Below are 14,801 nucleotides of genomic sequence, written 5' to 3'. Positions count from 1 at the left end.
CATTCCCTCAATACCTACCTCGAGAGGTTTTATCATAAATGGATACTGAATTTTGTCCAGTGCTGCATTTGCATCTTCACAGAATAATTGTACGCTTTTTGTTCGTGTGGTGTAGCACACTGATTAATGGATGGTGAACCATTCTTGCCTCCTTGGAATAAAGCACTTGATTTTGTAGTAGAATTCTTTTTATGCATTGTAACTTGGTTTGCTGACATTGTCTTGAGGGGTTTGGGATTTATGTTCGTTGAGGATATGGGCCTGCAATTTTCTTTTCTTCTGGTGTCCTCATTGTGATAGCAGAGTAATGCTGGCCTCAAAGTTAGCTTGGAAGTATTTCCTCCTCTTGAATTTTTTGGAAGAGTTTAAAGAAGGACTGACATGAATTTGTCTTTAAAATTTGATAGAATCCATGGCCACCTGGGTGGCTCAGTGGGTTAAAGCCTCTGCCTTCAGCTCAGGTCATGATTCCAGGGTCCTGGGATCAAGCCGCACATCGGGCTCTCTCTCTGCTCCACGGGGAGCCTGCTTCCTCCTCTCTTTCTCTGCCTACTTGTGATCTCTGTCAAATAAATAAAATCTTTTAAAAAAATAAAATAAAATTTGATAGAATCCACCAGTGAAGCCCTCGCCTTTGGGGCATTCTTTTTTGGGGAAGTTTTGATTACTGATACATTCTCCGTACTACTAATTGGTTTGTTCTTACGTCTTCACCATTCTAGTTTTGTAGGTTTTATGTTTCCAGTATTTGCTCTATTTCTTTTTGTCTTGGTGAGTTTAGCTACATGTCAGTTTTGTTTTCTGTCTTCAAATCAACAGCTTTTAGTCTCTATTCCATTTATTGCTGCTCACACTGGTCTTCAGTTTTTCTTTTTCTTGTTCCCTGAGGAGTAAGTAAGTAGAGAGTTTTTGTTTCTTCATGTAGGCATTTATCAATATGGAAAATTTTTAATTTGGGCTAAAGAGATACACATGATGTTTACCATGTTTAAGCATATAGGTGAACAAGTACATTCACTTTGCTATGCAACTGGTCTCAAGAATTCCTTTAATTTTGCAAAATGGAAACTGTTATCTCTTTTTCCCTCCCTGACAGCCTCTGGCTCCCACCATTCCACTTTCTGTATCTGACTATTCTATGTACTTCACAAGTGAAATCATACAGTATTTGTCTTTTTGGGACTGGCTTATATCCTAGGAGATAATATTGAGGTTTGTCCATTTGGCAGATGTATCAGTTTCCTTTTATACCTGAGTAATGCATTTTACCAGTTCTATACCACATTTTGTTAATCTACTCATCAGTCAATGGCTATTTGCATTGCATTCTATCTCATGAATGATGAGGCTACAAACATGGGTGTACAGAGAATATTGAACCTTAACCCTTCATGTGCATAAAGAACCTTCCAAGGAGCTCTGAAATCATATTTAGGCCCTGCCCCTGCTTGTGATTCCAGTTTAGTATGTCTGGGGTGGAGTATAGAAGTACATAACCCATTCAGGTAATACAGATACAAGTAACCGTCCAATGTCATAATGTCAGGCTGTAGGATTACAACTCTTGGGCGCTCGAGTGTAATCTGATTTGCATCACCATGCTCTACTGCCCCCTTTAACAATATATACAGTAGGGAGAACACAGTTTGATTTTGGCTTTTTTCCCTTTGGCCCATTTTTCCATACAAAATATTTCCCTGTTTCTGTGGAGTCCCTCATTGTCAAGTGGAACTGAAGCATAAGGTCACACGTGAAGTCCAGTGGTGCCTATAATAACCTTTGGAAAGGGCAGGAACCATCATTTGAAATCAGGCATGAAAAGACATGAACCAGAGATGTACTGGAGTATAGCACAAGACTCATCCAAGTTGGGAATTAGAAAGGTTTTGATGAGGGAAGAAAGAAAAATGACAGAGGATGTGAATTCATTATGAATACTGGCTGATGAAGTTTAAGGGACAGGTGTCGAAGCCTGGAAGCTAAATCAGTAACCTATTTATCAGATTTCTGTGAGCCTTCATGGTCTGCTTGCTGTGTAACCTTGGGCTACTTACTTAAACTCCAGAACCACACTATCCTACCTAGTGAATTAAAAATGGTCTTACATGTTAGTAAAAAAAAAAACTGGTTCAAGATTTCTAAGAATAAGGTCACCTTGCTGTAGTTGAAATTAAAATACTGAGAGGGGATGGCCCTGAAAATCCAACAAAGAAGAATAAAGGGTGAGGTGTTAGAATCTGTTGTTATGATTTAGGCCATGGGCTTTATACATCCATGAGGTGTAGGGTGTGAGTGGCTTCACGAAGACTTGATTATGAGTCAGCTGGATAGTGGATCACTTACGGCACTGTAAACCTAGATCTGCCCTGAATCCAAACAACTAGATGGTACAATAATCATTTCCAGAAACTTTTATATCTATAATACAGCGTAGAGATGGAGGCAAAGCTACTTTTATTACAATGCTGTATCAAGCATGTCTATGAGCACCATTTTTCCAAAACTATTTGATCTCCTCAGATCTTGGTGTAACATGAAAACTTTTTCATTGTATTTGTTACAGTTATCTGTGAACATGATCTTCTATGTAAATAACTAGCTCATTTGGGGCCTTCTCTCAAATGAAGTCATGCAATAGGTCTTCTTTCCTATGTTGATACACGCCAAAAGATAGGCTTCTTGCATGAAACAGTCAAGTTGTGAATGCAAAATCTTGACAGAAGTTAAAAGTGCTACTCCAGTGAATACACGGATGATAAGAAAATTCAAACAGCTTATTGCTGATAGGGAAAAACTTACAGTGGTCTGGAGGGAAGATCAAACCAGCCACAACATTCCATTAGGCCAAAGCACAATTGAGAATGAAGCTGCAGAAGCAAAAGTCAAAAACCAACTTCAGCTAGCTTCTGGCTTTAAGGGAAGAAGCCATCTCCATAATGGAAAAGTGCTTATTTACCATTTCAAAAGTCTAAGGGGCCTTAAAATTTATACTATGTATAGTTTGCCTATGCTCCAGGAACAGCACCACCTCGATGATGGCAGATCTGCTCACAAAATGGTGTAGGGAGCATTTTAAGCCCCTGTTGAGAGTACTGCTCAGAAAAAAAATTTCCTTTCAGGACATTATTGCTTATGTATAGTATTGCTCATGACAATGTACCTAATCATCCAAGAACTATGTTGAAGATGTGCCACAAAATGAATGTTGTTTTCATGTCTCCTCACCATCAAGGAGTCACTGATACTTTCAAGCCTTCTACATTGGAAGGTTACACTTTCCATAGATAGTGATTCATCCAATGGATCTGGGCACAGAATTGACAACATTCTGAAAAGAATACAGCATTTTAGATACCACTAAAAACATTGGTGATTCAGGGGAAGAGATCAGAACAGAGTATCAACCTTAAGAGGAGTTTGCAAGAAGTTTATTACACTCCTCATGGAGGACTTTGGGCTCAGGACTAAAGTGGAGGAAGTAACCATGGAGATTTGTATAATAGTAAAAGAACAACGATTAGAAGAGGAACCTCAAGATATGACTAAATTTTGCAATCTCATGGTCAAACTTGAAGAGGAGTTGCTTCTTTGGGATGAGCAAAAAAAGGGTTTGAAGTGAAATTTGTTCCTACTGAGGATACTGTTAAGGTTGTTATATTGTAAGCCCATTGTCATTTCAACCAACTGTGTTTACAAAGCTGTGACAGGGCTTGAGAGCATGGACTCCAATTGTGCAAAAAAGTGCTACAGGTAAAATGCTTTCAAACAGCATCTCATGCTGTAGAGAAATTGTTCTAGAATGGAAGAGTCCACTGATAATGCAGACCTCACTGTTGTCTTAAGAAACTGTCAGCCACCCCACTTCTCAGCATCCATCAACGTCGCAAAAAGATTAATACTCACTGTAAGTTCAGGTGGTTAACAATTTTAAGCAATACAGTGTTTCTTAATTCAGTTATGTGCTTTTTTTTTTTTTTTTTTTTAAGACTTAGATACACTGGGGAAATCCAAAAATTCACTTTGGTGAGGCAATCTGCCAGTGCAGCTGGCCTGATGGCCACCTTGATATCATTAAGAAAAGTCGTTTTTCTCAGTCATTATTAAATCTATTTAATTGTTTCCTAATTACTTAAATGTTAAAAGTTTATATATAGTACAGTTTTAATTAGCGTAGAACTTAAAATTCAGCTGGAATCCAATAACTGCTTACTTCTGTAGGTATATGGAGGAGCAGTAGCCAGTTTAGTAGCCCAAAGCCAGCTGAGCAAAAAAGATGTTTGAACTAAACTACTTGACAATCTTGTGCCTCCATTGTCTAACCAGTGAATTTTTTCAGTACTAGCACCACCTCCTGGATAAAATGAGTTACAGTATATTAAGGGCTTTGAAGAGTACCTGTTAAATGCTAACCATTCAACTGTGTGTGTGTTTACTATTACTAGTATTATCAGAGGAGCATCTGGTTGGCTGGGAACCTGTATACACATTTTCTCATTTGAGCCTTGTGATAGCTCTCTCTGTAAACGAAGTAAGGCACATGTCATAAATAACGGGACACTAAAAACATGACTTGGTAGTAGACTTAGATTTCCTATCTTCCAACTGATAATCCATCTTGCTTCCATACCGTGGCACCCTCTTCTATTCGAAACTCTTATAAACCCCTGAGAGCACTCTGGCCCTTGGGATAGAGATAATTTTACTGACCTGAAGCTGTACACCAGCAGCAAAGTGTGTCCGAAAGCCCAGGTTTAAGGAATCCCATCTGACAAAAGCTTACCTGGGTTACCGTTTCATCACGATGGCCAAATCTTTTATGATACCTTCAAGTTCAGTGCCTTCTCCAATAGCACTAGGAAGAAAACTAAGTGTTAGCAGAAGAGATGAGAGAATTGAATCTGGACATGAAACTTTTGTGCCCAGTTAGCGGATGTTTTCTCTCAAGTCTTATTCAGGGTCTTAACTAATGCAGTAGGGTTTTAGTATCTTGGGACTTAAAGAATCCTTCACTTAGCACTGGGAAAAGTAGTTCTAACATCTTTGCAATAAGGATATGGTTGAGATCCACAGCTGAGTTCTCCAAAATCTGGATCAAATTGTTGTAAGACAAATGACAGAGCTCTATAGACTGTAAAAACATTAGGAAAGAGAATTATATTTGTGTTTTCTGCTAAGAAATCCAGAGTTTTTCAGAGCTATAATGAAAGCAAACTACAAGCCAAAGGGGGTTCTGAATTATCCAGTGAAATTTTACAGTCCCACTCATGCTCCTTTAACTCCAACCCTACAATTGTTAAAACACAGGGAAAAATAGAATACACACTAGCTAACGGAATTCAAGCTCATATATAGTCCTCTAACCACTCATCTGTCATAACTAAATTAGAAATTTTAACTCCAGAGAACTACTAATTTTAAATAATACTGAGGATGACCAACAAAGTATTTCTGGGTTATCAGAGGGTTTAGACATGAATGTAAAATATGAGTCTATTTCCCCCCCCTCCTTGGGTCCCAAGAGCTGAGATGAAATCACATGATTTAATCATTCTGAATCCATGTGGCTCCTCTGAGATAGGGCCAGATGTAACCAGAAGGATTTATAGGGCGTAAAATTCAGAATGGATTAGGAAAGCGTTTTTGTGTCCTGCCCAGCACATCCTAAATCAAAGTCCCCTGAATGGACTGGGAGGTTGTCATGGCAACTAACTGGCAAGCTGAGCCCGTGGAATGTGAAGGCAAACAATAGTGATAAGACTGTATCCAGAACAGCAGCTTGAGTCTGCTTCTGCCCAGGTACAGGGATGGGGAGAAGTGTGCAACTGGGACCACCTCTTCGGTACCTTCTTACAATTCTGGCAGCGCCTTTGATATATATCAGGTGTCTTTTTCCAGATGCCAGTAAAAACACTGCTGCTGATAGAGCATAGAATAGAGAATAGAAGCTCCAGAAAAATATGCACCAAAGCCACAGAGAGCTGTTCACCTAACAGGACACACAATTTTCCAAACAGAGGTTGAAGCGCATTTAAGGTTAACCCACAGACTCTTTAGTGCCACCTTGTGTCCAGTTCAGTACGGAAACATTCCCAAAAGCTGAGCCTCAGACTCAGGAGGAGTCACCAGGGAGTGTGGTGAGGCAGTCCGCACAGCAGAACATACAGATGAATTCTTCTAAGCCTCAAGTTAATGAAAACATGCGCATGGAAAATTATGACGAATCTGAGAAGGGATAAGGAAAATATGCCCAATTACATATCTTAAAAAAGATTGCAGGAAGCTTCCTGGTGGCTCAGAGCTGGAGGAAAGGAGGGCAGAGACAGACTCAGGGTGGAGGATTTTATGAATAAGTTTTTGTGAAGAGATTTAGTGGTGGTGGTTCATTCAATTCGTAAATAAATTGACAGGGAAAAATCAAATGTCACTCTAGCTGTGAACAAAAGACTTGGTAGCAAGAAGACAGCATTTGCTCAAATCGCATCTTGGGTCCACATCTTCTGTCTGCCCCAGCCCCCAGGGAAAAACCATCATCAAGTCCCATATACTTTCAGCAGAAGTGTAAAATCACCAAGCTGTCTTTCTCCCTGTTTCTTCCAGGGTTTGAATTTTTTGAAACAAGTGCCAAGGATAACATTAATGTCAAGCAGACATTTGAGCGTCTTGTGGATATCATCTGCGACAAAATGTCCGAGAGTTTGGAGACGGATCCGGCCATCACTGCCGCCAAGCAGAACACAAGACTCAAGGAAAGCCCTCCTCCGCCACAGCCCAACTGTGGCTGTTAATGTCCCCCCCCACAACACACACACAGGCAGCTGGAGGGGGCCCATCACCAACCAACAGCGTTTATAAATGGTCGATTAACCTTCATTTCTACTGCCTAGTAATTACTTGAGGGAAATCTTTGATGTCAATGGCTCATACGCATTCAATTCGTGGAAGATTTCCCGTGTTAATATGTGGCAAATATGTGATCTCAAATTTGTAAGGACTATCCATCTATAAACATCTGATATTTGCATGTAATTTGTTACTCGTCTTTGTAGGCTCTTTTTGTTTCAGATTTCTTCTCAAAATTAAGCTACTGCTGGGACCTCAGACTGTAATTTCACTACCACTGAATTTCGTGCCTCGGGTTCAAATTTGCGATTCACTTGTAAGGATGATAACCAAGGAATTGCTTGTATGGGGCTGGGGGTGGGTGGGTGCGGGTAAGAGGAGATCTCAGGAGCCCATCATGGGTCCCATCAGTTTAACTGTTCAGGAAATGTGTCTGGTTTTCAGTCTTACTAATAACTAAGGAGACCACTGACTATAAAGAAATAGGAATACTGTATTTGAAACCCTTGCAAATTTTCTTAGAGATTAAATCTAGTTCCAGTTTAATCCACCTTCTTAATTTAGTTATGTACATAAACAGTGGCCCTAATGCAGGGCTCTTGGTGCCACTATTTCTGCCCAATGTTTGGAATATTTGAGGACAGACAGACAGAATGATAGGCATCAGCTCAAGGCATTACGTAAGAAGGCTTTAAGCCAAGAAGAGTAGGAATGGCTGCAGACTTCTCAAAGGACTGACTTTCCCCATTCCTTAGTAACTGCCTCCCACTATACACACACCATCCCCACCGGCTTTCTGGAACCATCACTCAAGCATGGAATAGAGATGAATTTGAAGTTTGTTAGAGCCCCTCTTCCTGTGGGATAGACGCTTGCTTCCACAACCAGTGCCTTCTGTTCACCCCTCACCTTACTTCTTTTACTCAATAGATTAATTTTTAAAAATCCCAATGGCTCTAAAGTTGAGGAAAAGAATTTTTATCTGTAGTCTTTTTCAATCCCATTGTTCCCAATTATAAAGCATCTCCATCTGCATTCTGTAAGTTTTACAGGTGCTTACCTTACTGAGAGAACACTCTTTAGAGTTAAGAAAAGTTGAACCAACACTTTAGGACACAGAAGCAATTGAGTGGGGACAGGGGGAGAAAACCATTCGAATACCCTCATTTTTTTCTCCCAGATTTTCTAAGACCATCTGAGAATAACAAGCCCCCAAATCTCACCAGCTGTTCTAATTGAGCTGCCGAAGGAAACTGGCATCCGTAACAGTGCAGTATACTAGACTTGAGGAAGGCAGCAGGCACAGACTGGTGGATTTAGAAGGACAGTTTCATTAGGGTGATTTTTCTTGTTGCCCTGCATTGGTGGTTATGTTCAAGAATTTTTTTCCTCTTTCCATAACTAGACACAGTTCCTGGGAAAGTTTTGGGTATAAGTCTCTGGAGCAAGGTTACTGGTAGGTAAGTGTGTTGTGGGATAATAACCATCTCCAAGTCAAGGAACTAGGTTGTATACATTATTACTAAGTTAGATGAAACTTACAGAAGAGTACATGCGGGATGTTTTCAACAAACCCAGGTCATTTCTCACCTTGAGCTTAAAACCCATGCATTTGTAATCAGTCTCCACTTTGGCATCCTGCAAGGCAGGCCTGAGTATGTTTTACATTTTAATAGACCAATGAACTTCAAAAATCGAAGAACTTTCAGTGAAGGGCAGGACAAAGCAAGGGTGGCAAACAAAGCAGACCGGTTTGCAACAGAAGCCTATTTGCATGAAAAAACAGTATTTCTGTAACCAGTTCAACATGTGGGCAGGATCAAGGTCAAAGTTGTTAAAACTCACTTGTTTAATTTCGTATGAAACAGGCCAAGAAAAGTTTCCTGGCCTCTGAGTCCCATTCCCATGTATAATGCAGATGCCAAGGACTTAAGTATGATGTTCAGAGGGCTCTTACAAGCCTCTTCCTCTATGGAGTATTGTATAGGGGCAAGCAAAATCAAGGTGAGAAGAGTGGAAGGTCAAGAGGTGTGTTTTACTTTTGTGTAAACCCCTTCCCTGAAGACATCATTGCAAATGACATTAATTGGCTCTACAACCAAAAAACGAAGTCAAAAGCCTATGTCACATGTAGGTGTCAGGCATGCCTATGCTGAACTACTTTAATTCCAGTCAGGGAAGCATGAGGGCAAGTGTCAAAGCCAAAGAACTTTGGATACTTTCCATTTTCCAGCCCTCATTGGAAGTGGATGAAACTTCCTAGTTCATTCTCTGTTCCAAAGCTCCCATGCTGGTGTGAATTTCACTGAGAAGTTTCCAGAATGGATTGTCACAGAGCTCAGGTAAATGCACACCTACAGTCCTGCTATAAAGCTTGTGGGAAGAGAAAACTCTCTATTCCTCATTTCATGAAGAGATTTTAGTTTTAAAGTTAAATTTTTGTTGTAAGAGGTAAAGCCACAGTGTGGTTTTCTTGTCATCAAACTATTAAAATTTGTAGCTATGTAACTGCAAGGTTTTTGTAGCCTTTTTGCACCAACACACACACATATACACACTTAACCTCCTACATTGTCTCCAACTCCCACTACAGCCTAAATAACGGCCAACTATATTTGTATTTTAAAGATGAAGATACCTTAAAGTACATGCTTGTGTAAATGTGTACACTCTTTAACACCCATCTTTTATTGTATGATTCCATTATTTTTCAAGAATGAATTTCTCTGCTGCCCACCTTCTCACCACCCTCACCCCTGCAGTTTTTTAGAGACAAACCCTGATTGTTGAGCAAATACTTCCAAGAGCTTTGGTGTTGGTACCTTCCTTTCCATTCTTCATACAATTGAAAACCTAGACTGGAAAATTCTGCATGTATTCAGCGACCATCAGAGTGGATGGGCATTTGGTGTTGGGGAATGTGAATGGATGTAGAAGGTGCATGACCTTTCTGAAGTCCTAAGATGGCAGTTTAAGTGCCACATCCCATGGTTCAGGAACCCAAGAACAATTGCTTCTGAACGGTAGCTCAGCTCATTGCTGCCTCCCTCTCCTCCTCCCTCTCCCCTTCCAGAACAACTTCTACTGCCTTGGTGAACCTGTCAGTAGATTCTAAGAGTTCCCGCTGAGGTTCACTTCAAGTCAGTATCCCTTTGCTGCCTGGTAACTGAGTGCTAAGATTGTTATCTCTCAGGTGAGCGATGATGCCTTTAGTGATGCCTTCAGTCATAGCAGAAAACTGCCACATGGTTATGATAAATGTGAAGCATAAATTCTAAAAATTATAACCAAACTAATCCAAAACCCCCATCTACCCAAATACATAGTGAGTATGGACACTTGCATCTACTTCACTCTTATCCAGATGAGTTCCAGTCCTTTTGTTGAGCACATGACTCCTTTTCCAGGGACCAATTCAAACTAATTCTATGTCTATGCTGAACGCAGACTTTCATGTATTTTTTAAAGTAAAATATTCCATTATCAACGGAACTTCCATAAAGCGACCTGAGTTTCCAAGTGTGGTAGTGTGTTCCCAGAGGCTCATCATGATGGGCTCGGGTTGCTGTGTATCTTAGTGCACAGGGAGGATGTTCTCTGCCTCCTGAGGCTGACCAGGTAGCATTTGTCAGACTGTATTTAAAATGTCTCCAGACTCTACCAAGGTCTCTCAAGGCTGAGGTAACCGCTGCAGGTGAAAAACTGTGAGCTAAATCTGACCGTGTAGTCAGGACTAAAACCCTTTCCAGACCAAAAAGTGTTAAACATTTGCATCTACTGTTGGAATGCTCAATCAGGTGTTGTTGGTGAGGAATACTTAGGAGGTGGCCTTTCTTTTGTCTGAAGGTTCCTCTCTCTAACTTAGGAACATTGCATGACTGGTAACTCAAACCTTCTGTTCCTCTGTGTGTATGCTCACCCAATGTGCTAGGTCAGGGTAGCATGTGAGCCGCTTGACCCTCGTGGCCTTTTTCATCCCCCCAGCCCCCACCAGAAGATGCCACCTCCACGGCACAGTTTCATTTTGCCCATTTGTGTCGACTACCTACACTTGCATGGTTTCCTAGTAAGTTGGGGAAGTCCTTCCACTGAGCTGAACCAGTAGGATCAGCTTTCTGGATTGCTTTGTATTTAAAGTCATTTTTTGACCAAAGCCCCTTAAAGACATAAACATGTTTATTATTCGGGAAGGAATTGGAATAAATTGGATCAAAGACAAAGTTTATGATGACAAGAAACAAAACAAAACCTGTTCTCCCTATAATGTACCTACAGGGCTCCAGATTATAGAAATACAGGAAATACAGTATCCCCTAAGAGGGCAGCAACAAGGTCCAGGGAATTTATCTAAAATATATGTACCTATTGTTATTGCTATTTCATGAATAAATGTAGTTTGTCTGGAAGACCTTTACAGAAATGCTTGACACTCCAGCAAACAAATAATTCCTTTTGGTAGATTTAAATATTTACACTTGGGCCACCTACATGGTGTTGACCCTCTACACACACACACACACACACACACACACATCTTTTTATAAAGGGAAATTTTCATATATGGTGCTTTCTCAGCACCAGGGGAAAAGGAGCTTTCGTTGTGTGCCAACTGTAACTAAAACATTTTGTTTAAAAAGATCTACAAAATAGATACTTTACACTGATTTGTATGTTTGCACACATAATTTTCATCAAAAATAGAGAAAAATGCATTTTGCTAATGTTCTAGACAAAAAAAAAAAAAAAAAAGAGTTCAAAACCTCTCTCAGAACACCTAGCTGGGAGACAAACTGAACTTTCCAGTTGTGGTTCTCTTTTCCACTTCCTGATACTATTTTTCATTACAGTTTTTAAAGCAGTTTCCTCTCACTGAACGACAGGACTAAGAACAGGAGATGAGACTCAAAATTTCACCATTTACCTGCCATCAGTACCATTATTGGTGGAGTTTCCACCAGTCAGTATCTGCTGAAGTGAGGTTGGTGGTTTACCTGTGTATTTTCATTCACTTGTGCTCGTACTTTCCTTCGTAGTGGACAACTGAGAGTTGGCTGTGGGTTGTTATTATTATTATTATTATTGGCCATATTTCCATATTCACGTTTGGGGTAGGGATTGCTTAGGTTCACGAATGCTGTTCTTAAGGGCACAAATGGAACATGAGCCACACAGGCACCCAGCCTTTCAGGGATGTGAGCGTGACATACACCTGTCTAGTGGTTCTATGCTCCTCATACAAGTGAAACTGGGGATTGTTTGCTGTGTCAGTAGGATGGTTTTCCCTGCATTGTTTCATCAGCCCTAGGATGTATGCTAAATGAAAACTTCCTGTAATTCCTGTTAATATATTGTTGATGTCAGACGTGATGTGATACCGTTGGACTGTCCAAATGTACAACTATTTAATGGTGTTTGTGGAACTGAAATGTCTTAAATGTTGCATGAAAATATGTTATAAAAATAGACTTGTTTTCTATTTTTCAACACCTCATAATTGAGGGTTCATGGGCCAATAAGTGCAATATTTAATGACTTACTCAGTGTATATAAACTAGCGTGAAAGAGTGAATTATAATGAATGTGTGAGATGCTTTGATGGCTGTGTAACTTATTCAAATTATTTCTTGTAGCTGTATTTGTCTAGTGGTGCAATTTATACAGTAAATATACCTTATTGGTGTCATGTGAAACTCCTCCGTGCCTATTTCAAAGTAATTTTTTTCCTATAAAACCAAACACTTAGTATCTGCAAATATATGTCAATTTTGCGCTTTAGAATTGTGGATTTTATTTTTAAGACAGAATGGATGTTCATTTATTTTATATAGGCATTCCTTTCTTAAATCCAGAAATCTCTTAAAAGAAGCTAATTTAGATACCTAAGAAAAAATATGCACATAAGGTAAAGTCTTATTTATTCTTCTCAGAAATGCTGATTACGTGTTCTAAGAATTTTTCTTCTTGCATTTGTGTGTTTATTTTGTTGTTCAGCCTTGTATTTTGTTTGCAAAGTGAACATTGTCAACCCTGGGGATTCTAAAATATTGATGTCTTTTTAAGTTGTAGTTAATGTTATATTCACTTTCAATTCTCAATTGTCCACACTGGTGATATAGGAGAAACAAAAGTCAGAATTCTTAAGTTGCTTTGGTATTTCGACAGAAACTCCTAAACTCATCCTCAAACCCCCTTGGTTAATCTTGTAATTGGTGGCCTAGGACTTAAGTGAGATGCAAAATTTAAAAAAAAAAAAAAAAAAATAGGCCTGGGTGCTGGATTACTAAAAACTCTTTAAGTGTTTATTTATATGAAATTTGAAGTGGGTCACCTACCTTAAATTCCTATCTGCCATTTTAACTTTAAAAGTAAAGCACTCATTTTAATACTGTGCTTTGCCTTTTCATTTAGTTAGCAGAGTAAATCATGATACCATTAGGAAGAAAGGTTATGACTTGTTCACTTGGTTTTAGATAACTTTGGCCATCTGTACATCATAAGAAGCCTTCCACTCTTTCTACAGCAGTGGCCTGAAACTGACAGGTGAGGCTGTGCCAATCATATTAAATGGCTTTGGGCTACCATCAGTAATGTGTGGCCCTATTTTAAAGATGATAGCATGAAATTTGTACTCAGTTCTCAAACTGACTGAAAAAGTCATGTGAATGTGGGAGAAGCAGGGAGATTACGGATGACTTTGTGCCAAATTAAAAAAAAAAAAAAAGATAAACGTAAGCATGTAGCCAACATTAGAATAATAATTTAAGAGCGTGTTTAAATGTTTAGTCAGTCATCACCATTACTGAATACCAAGAGCTCAGTGCTGTGGGAATCAAACAGGGAAGAGCTGTGGTTCCTACCCCTAATAAACTGAAGAATGAGCGGGGGCGGGGGGAAAATACCACGATATTATGTAAATGCTAAATTACGCATGGACATAGGAGCATAGAAAATGAGGGACCTCCAACAACTGGAACATTCAAGAATGTGATCCCAGCAAAAATTTGATAATGAGATTTTGCCAGACAATAAATGGGAAAGGTCACCTTATGTTCCCTGTGAATGAAAAGGTGACGGTGGGGGCAGCTCAAGATCCTTGTTTTTCGGTAGAGAGCCCAGCTGGCCCTATCAACACCTCTCTCGGGCTTTTGTCCTCATGAAGAAGACAAGCTGCAACACTGACACAGTCCTCTGTTGAGCAGCCCCAGACTGCACAACAGAACACAACTGGCTTTAAAGTCACATTAGAACAGCTGATTTAGACATCTTGCCCATGCACCAAACCACGAAACATTGCATAATCCAATGCCAACCGGAAAGATGTATGCCCAGAGATTTTCCTGGAGTCCCATGTTTCCCATCAAGGGTCTTGGGAAATGCACAGGTGAAGACCTGCCTTTGTAACCAGGCACTTTCTGGCTCCTCAGTGACTATACAGGGGAGCTCTTCTTTAGAAACTCTTGAGTAACAGCTTAGTGTTTTCATATAGTGATTGTGACATGTAGTTGAAAACTAACAGCTGCACAGCAAATATTGTGACTCTTTATGTTTCCACAGGAGCTCTTGTCTGGGTTTAAAGCTACGAAGTATTCACATTGTGAAGTTTTCTTTATTGAAATTAATTGTGTAAAAACAGTATGTGCTCTATTAGGTATTAAGTTTATATGTGAATTCTATATAGAAAGTGGTTTTTGTTCTTTGGCTTTACTCTGGTTTTATTTTTTGGAGATTACAATAAATATCTAAGAGACGACTATATTCATGAATTTCTCAGCCTTAGTCTGATGAATTTTTCCATTTCCTTTCAATTGTTATTATGGTCCTAGGATGCCTGTTTCCATTTCTCGTTACCTTCCTCTCCTGTAATCCTAGGGACAATGATGAGCTTGAACTGAAGAATGCCAACACATTTTTATTTTAGCCTATGGTTTTCTAATGTGGATTTGGATTTAGGCATTGGAGTT

The 14,801-nt window shown here is 39.6% G+C and overlaps 1 protein-coding gene across 2 annotated transcripts in view; it reads left to right on the top strand.

The window, feature by feature from the left end:
* The window catches only part of RAB3C (RAB3C, member RAS oncogene family), a 297,175-nt gene extending 282,580 nt beyond the window's left edge, over positions 1 to 14,595 (top strand). For both annotated transcript variants that reach the window (XM_082725945.1, XM_082725944.1), the window contains exon 5: positions 6,598 to 14,595. In XM_082725945.1, the coding sequence (XP_082582071.1) occupies positions 6,598 to 6,785 (188 nt within the window). In that variant the 3' untranslated portion in view covers positions 6,786 to 14,595. The remainder of the gene's footprint in view (positions 1 to 6,597) is intronic.
* The last annotated feature ends 206 nt before the right edge of the window (positions 14,596 to 14,801 follow it).

This window comes from Mustela nivalis (assembly GCF_964662115.1).
Source record: "Mustela nivalis genome assembly, chromosome: 3".
In the NCBI taxonomy this organism is placed as follows: Eukaryota; Metazoa; Chordata; class Mammalia; order Carnivora; family Mustelidae; genus Mustela; species Mustela nivalis.
This window is presented reverse-complemented; position numbering and strand designations above follow the sequence as displayed.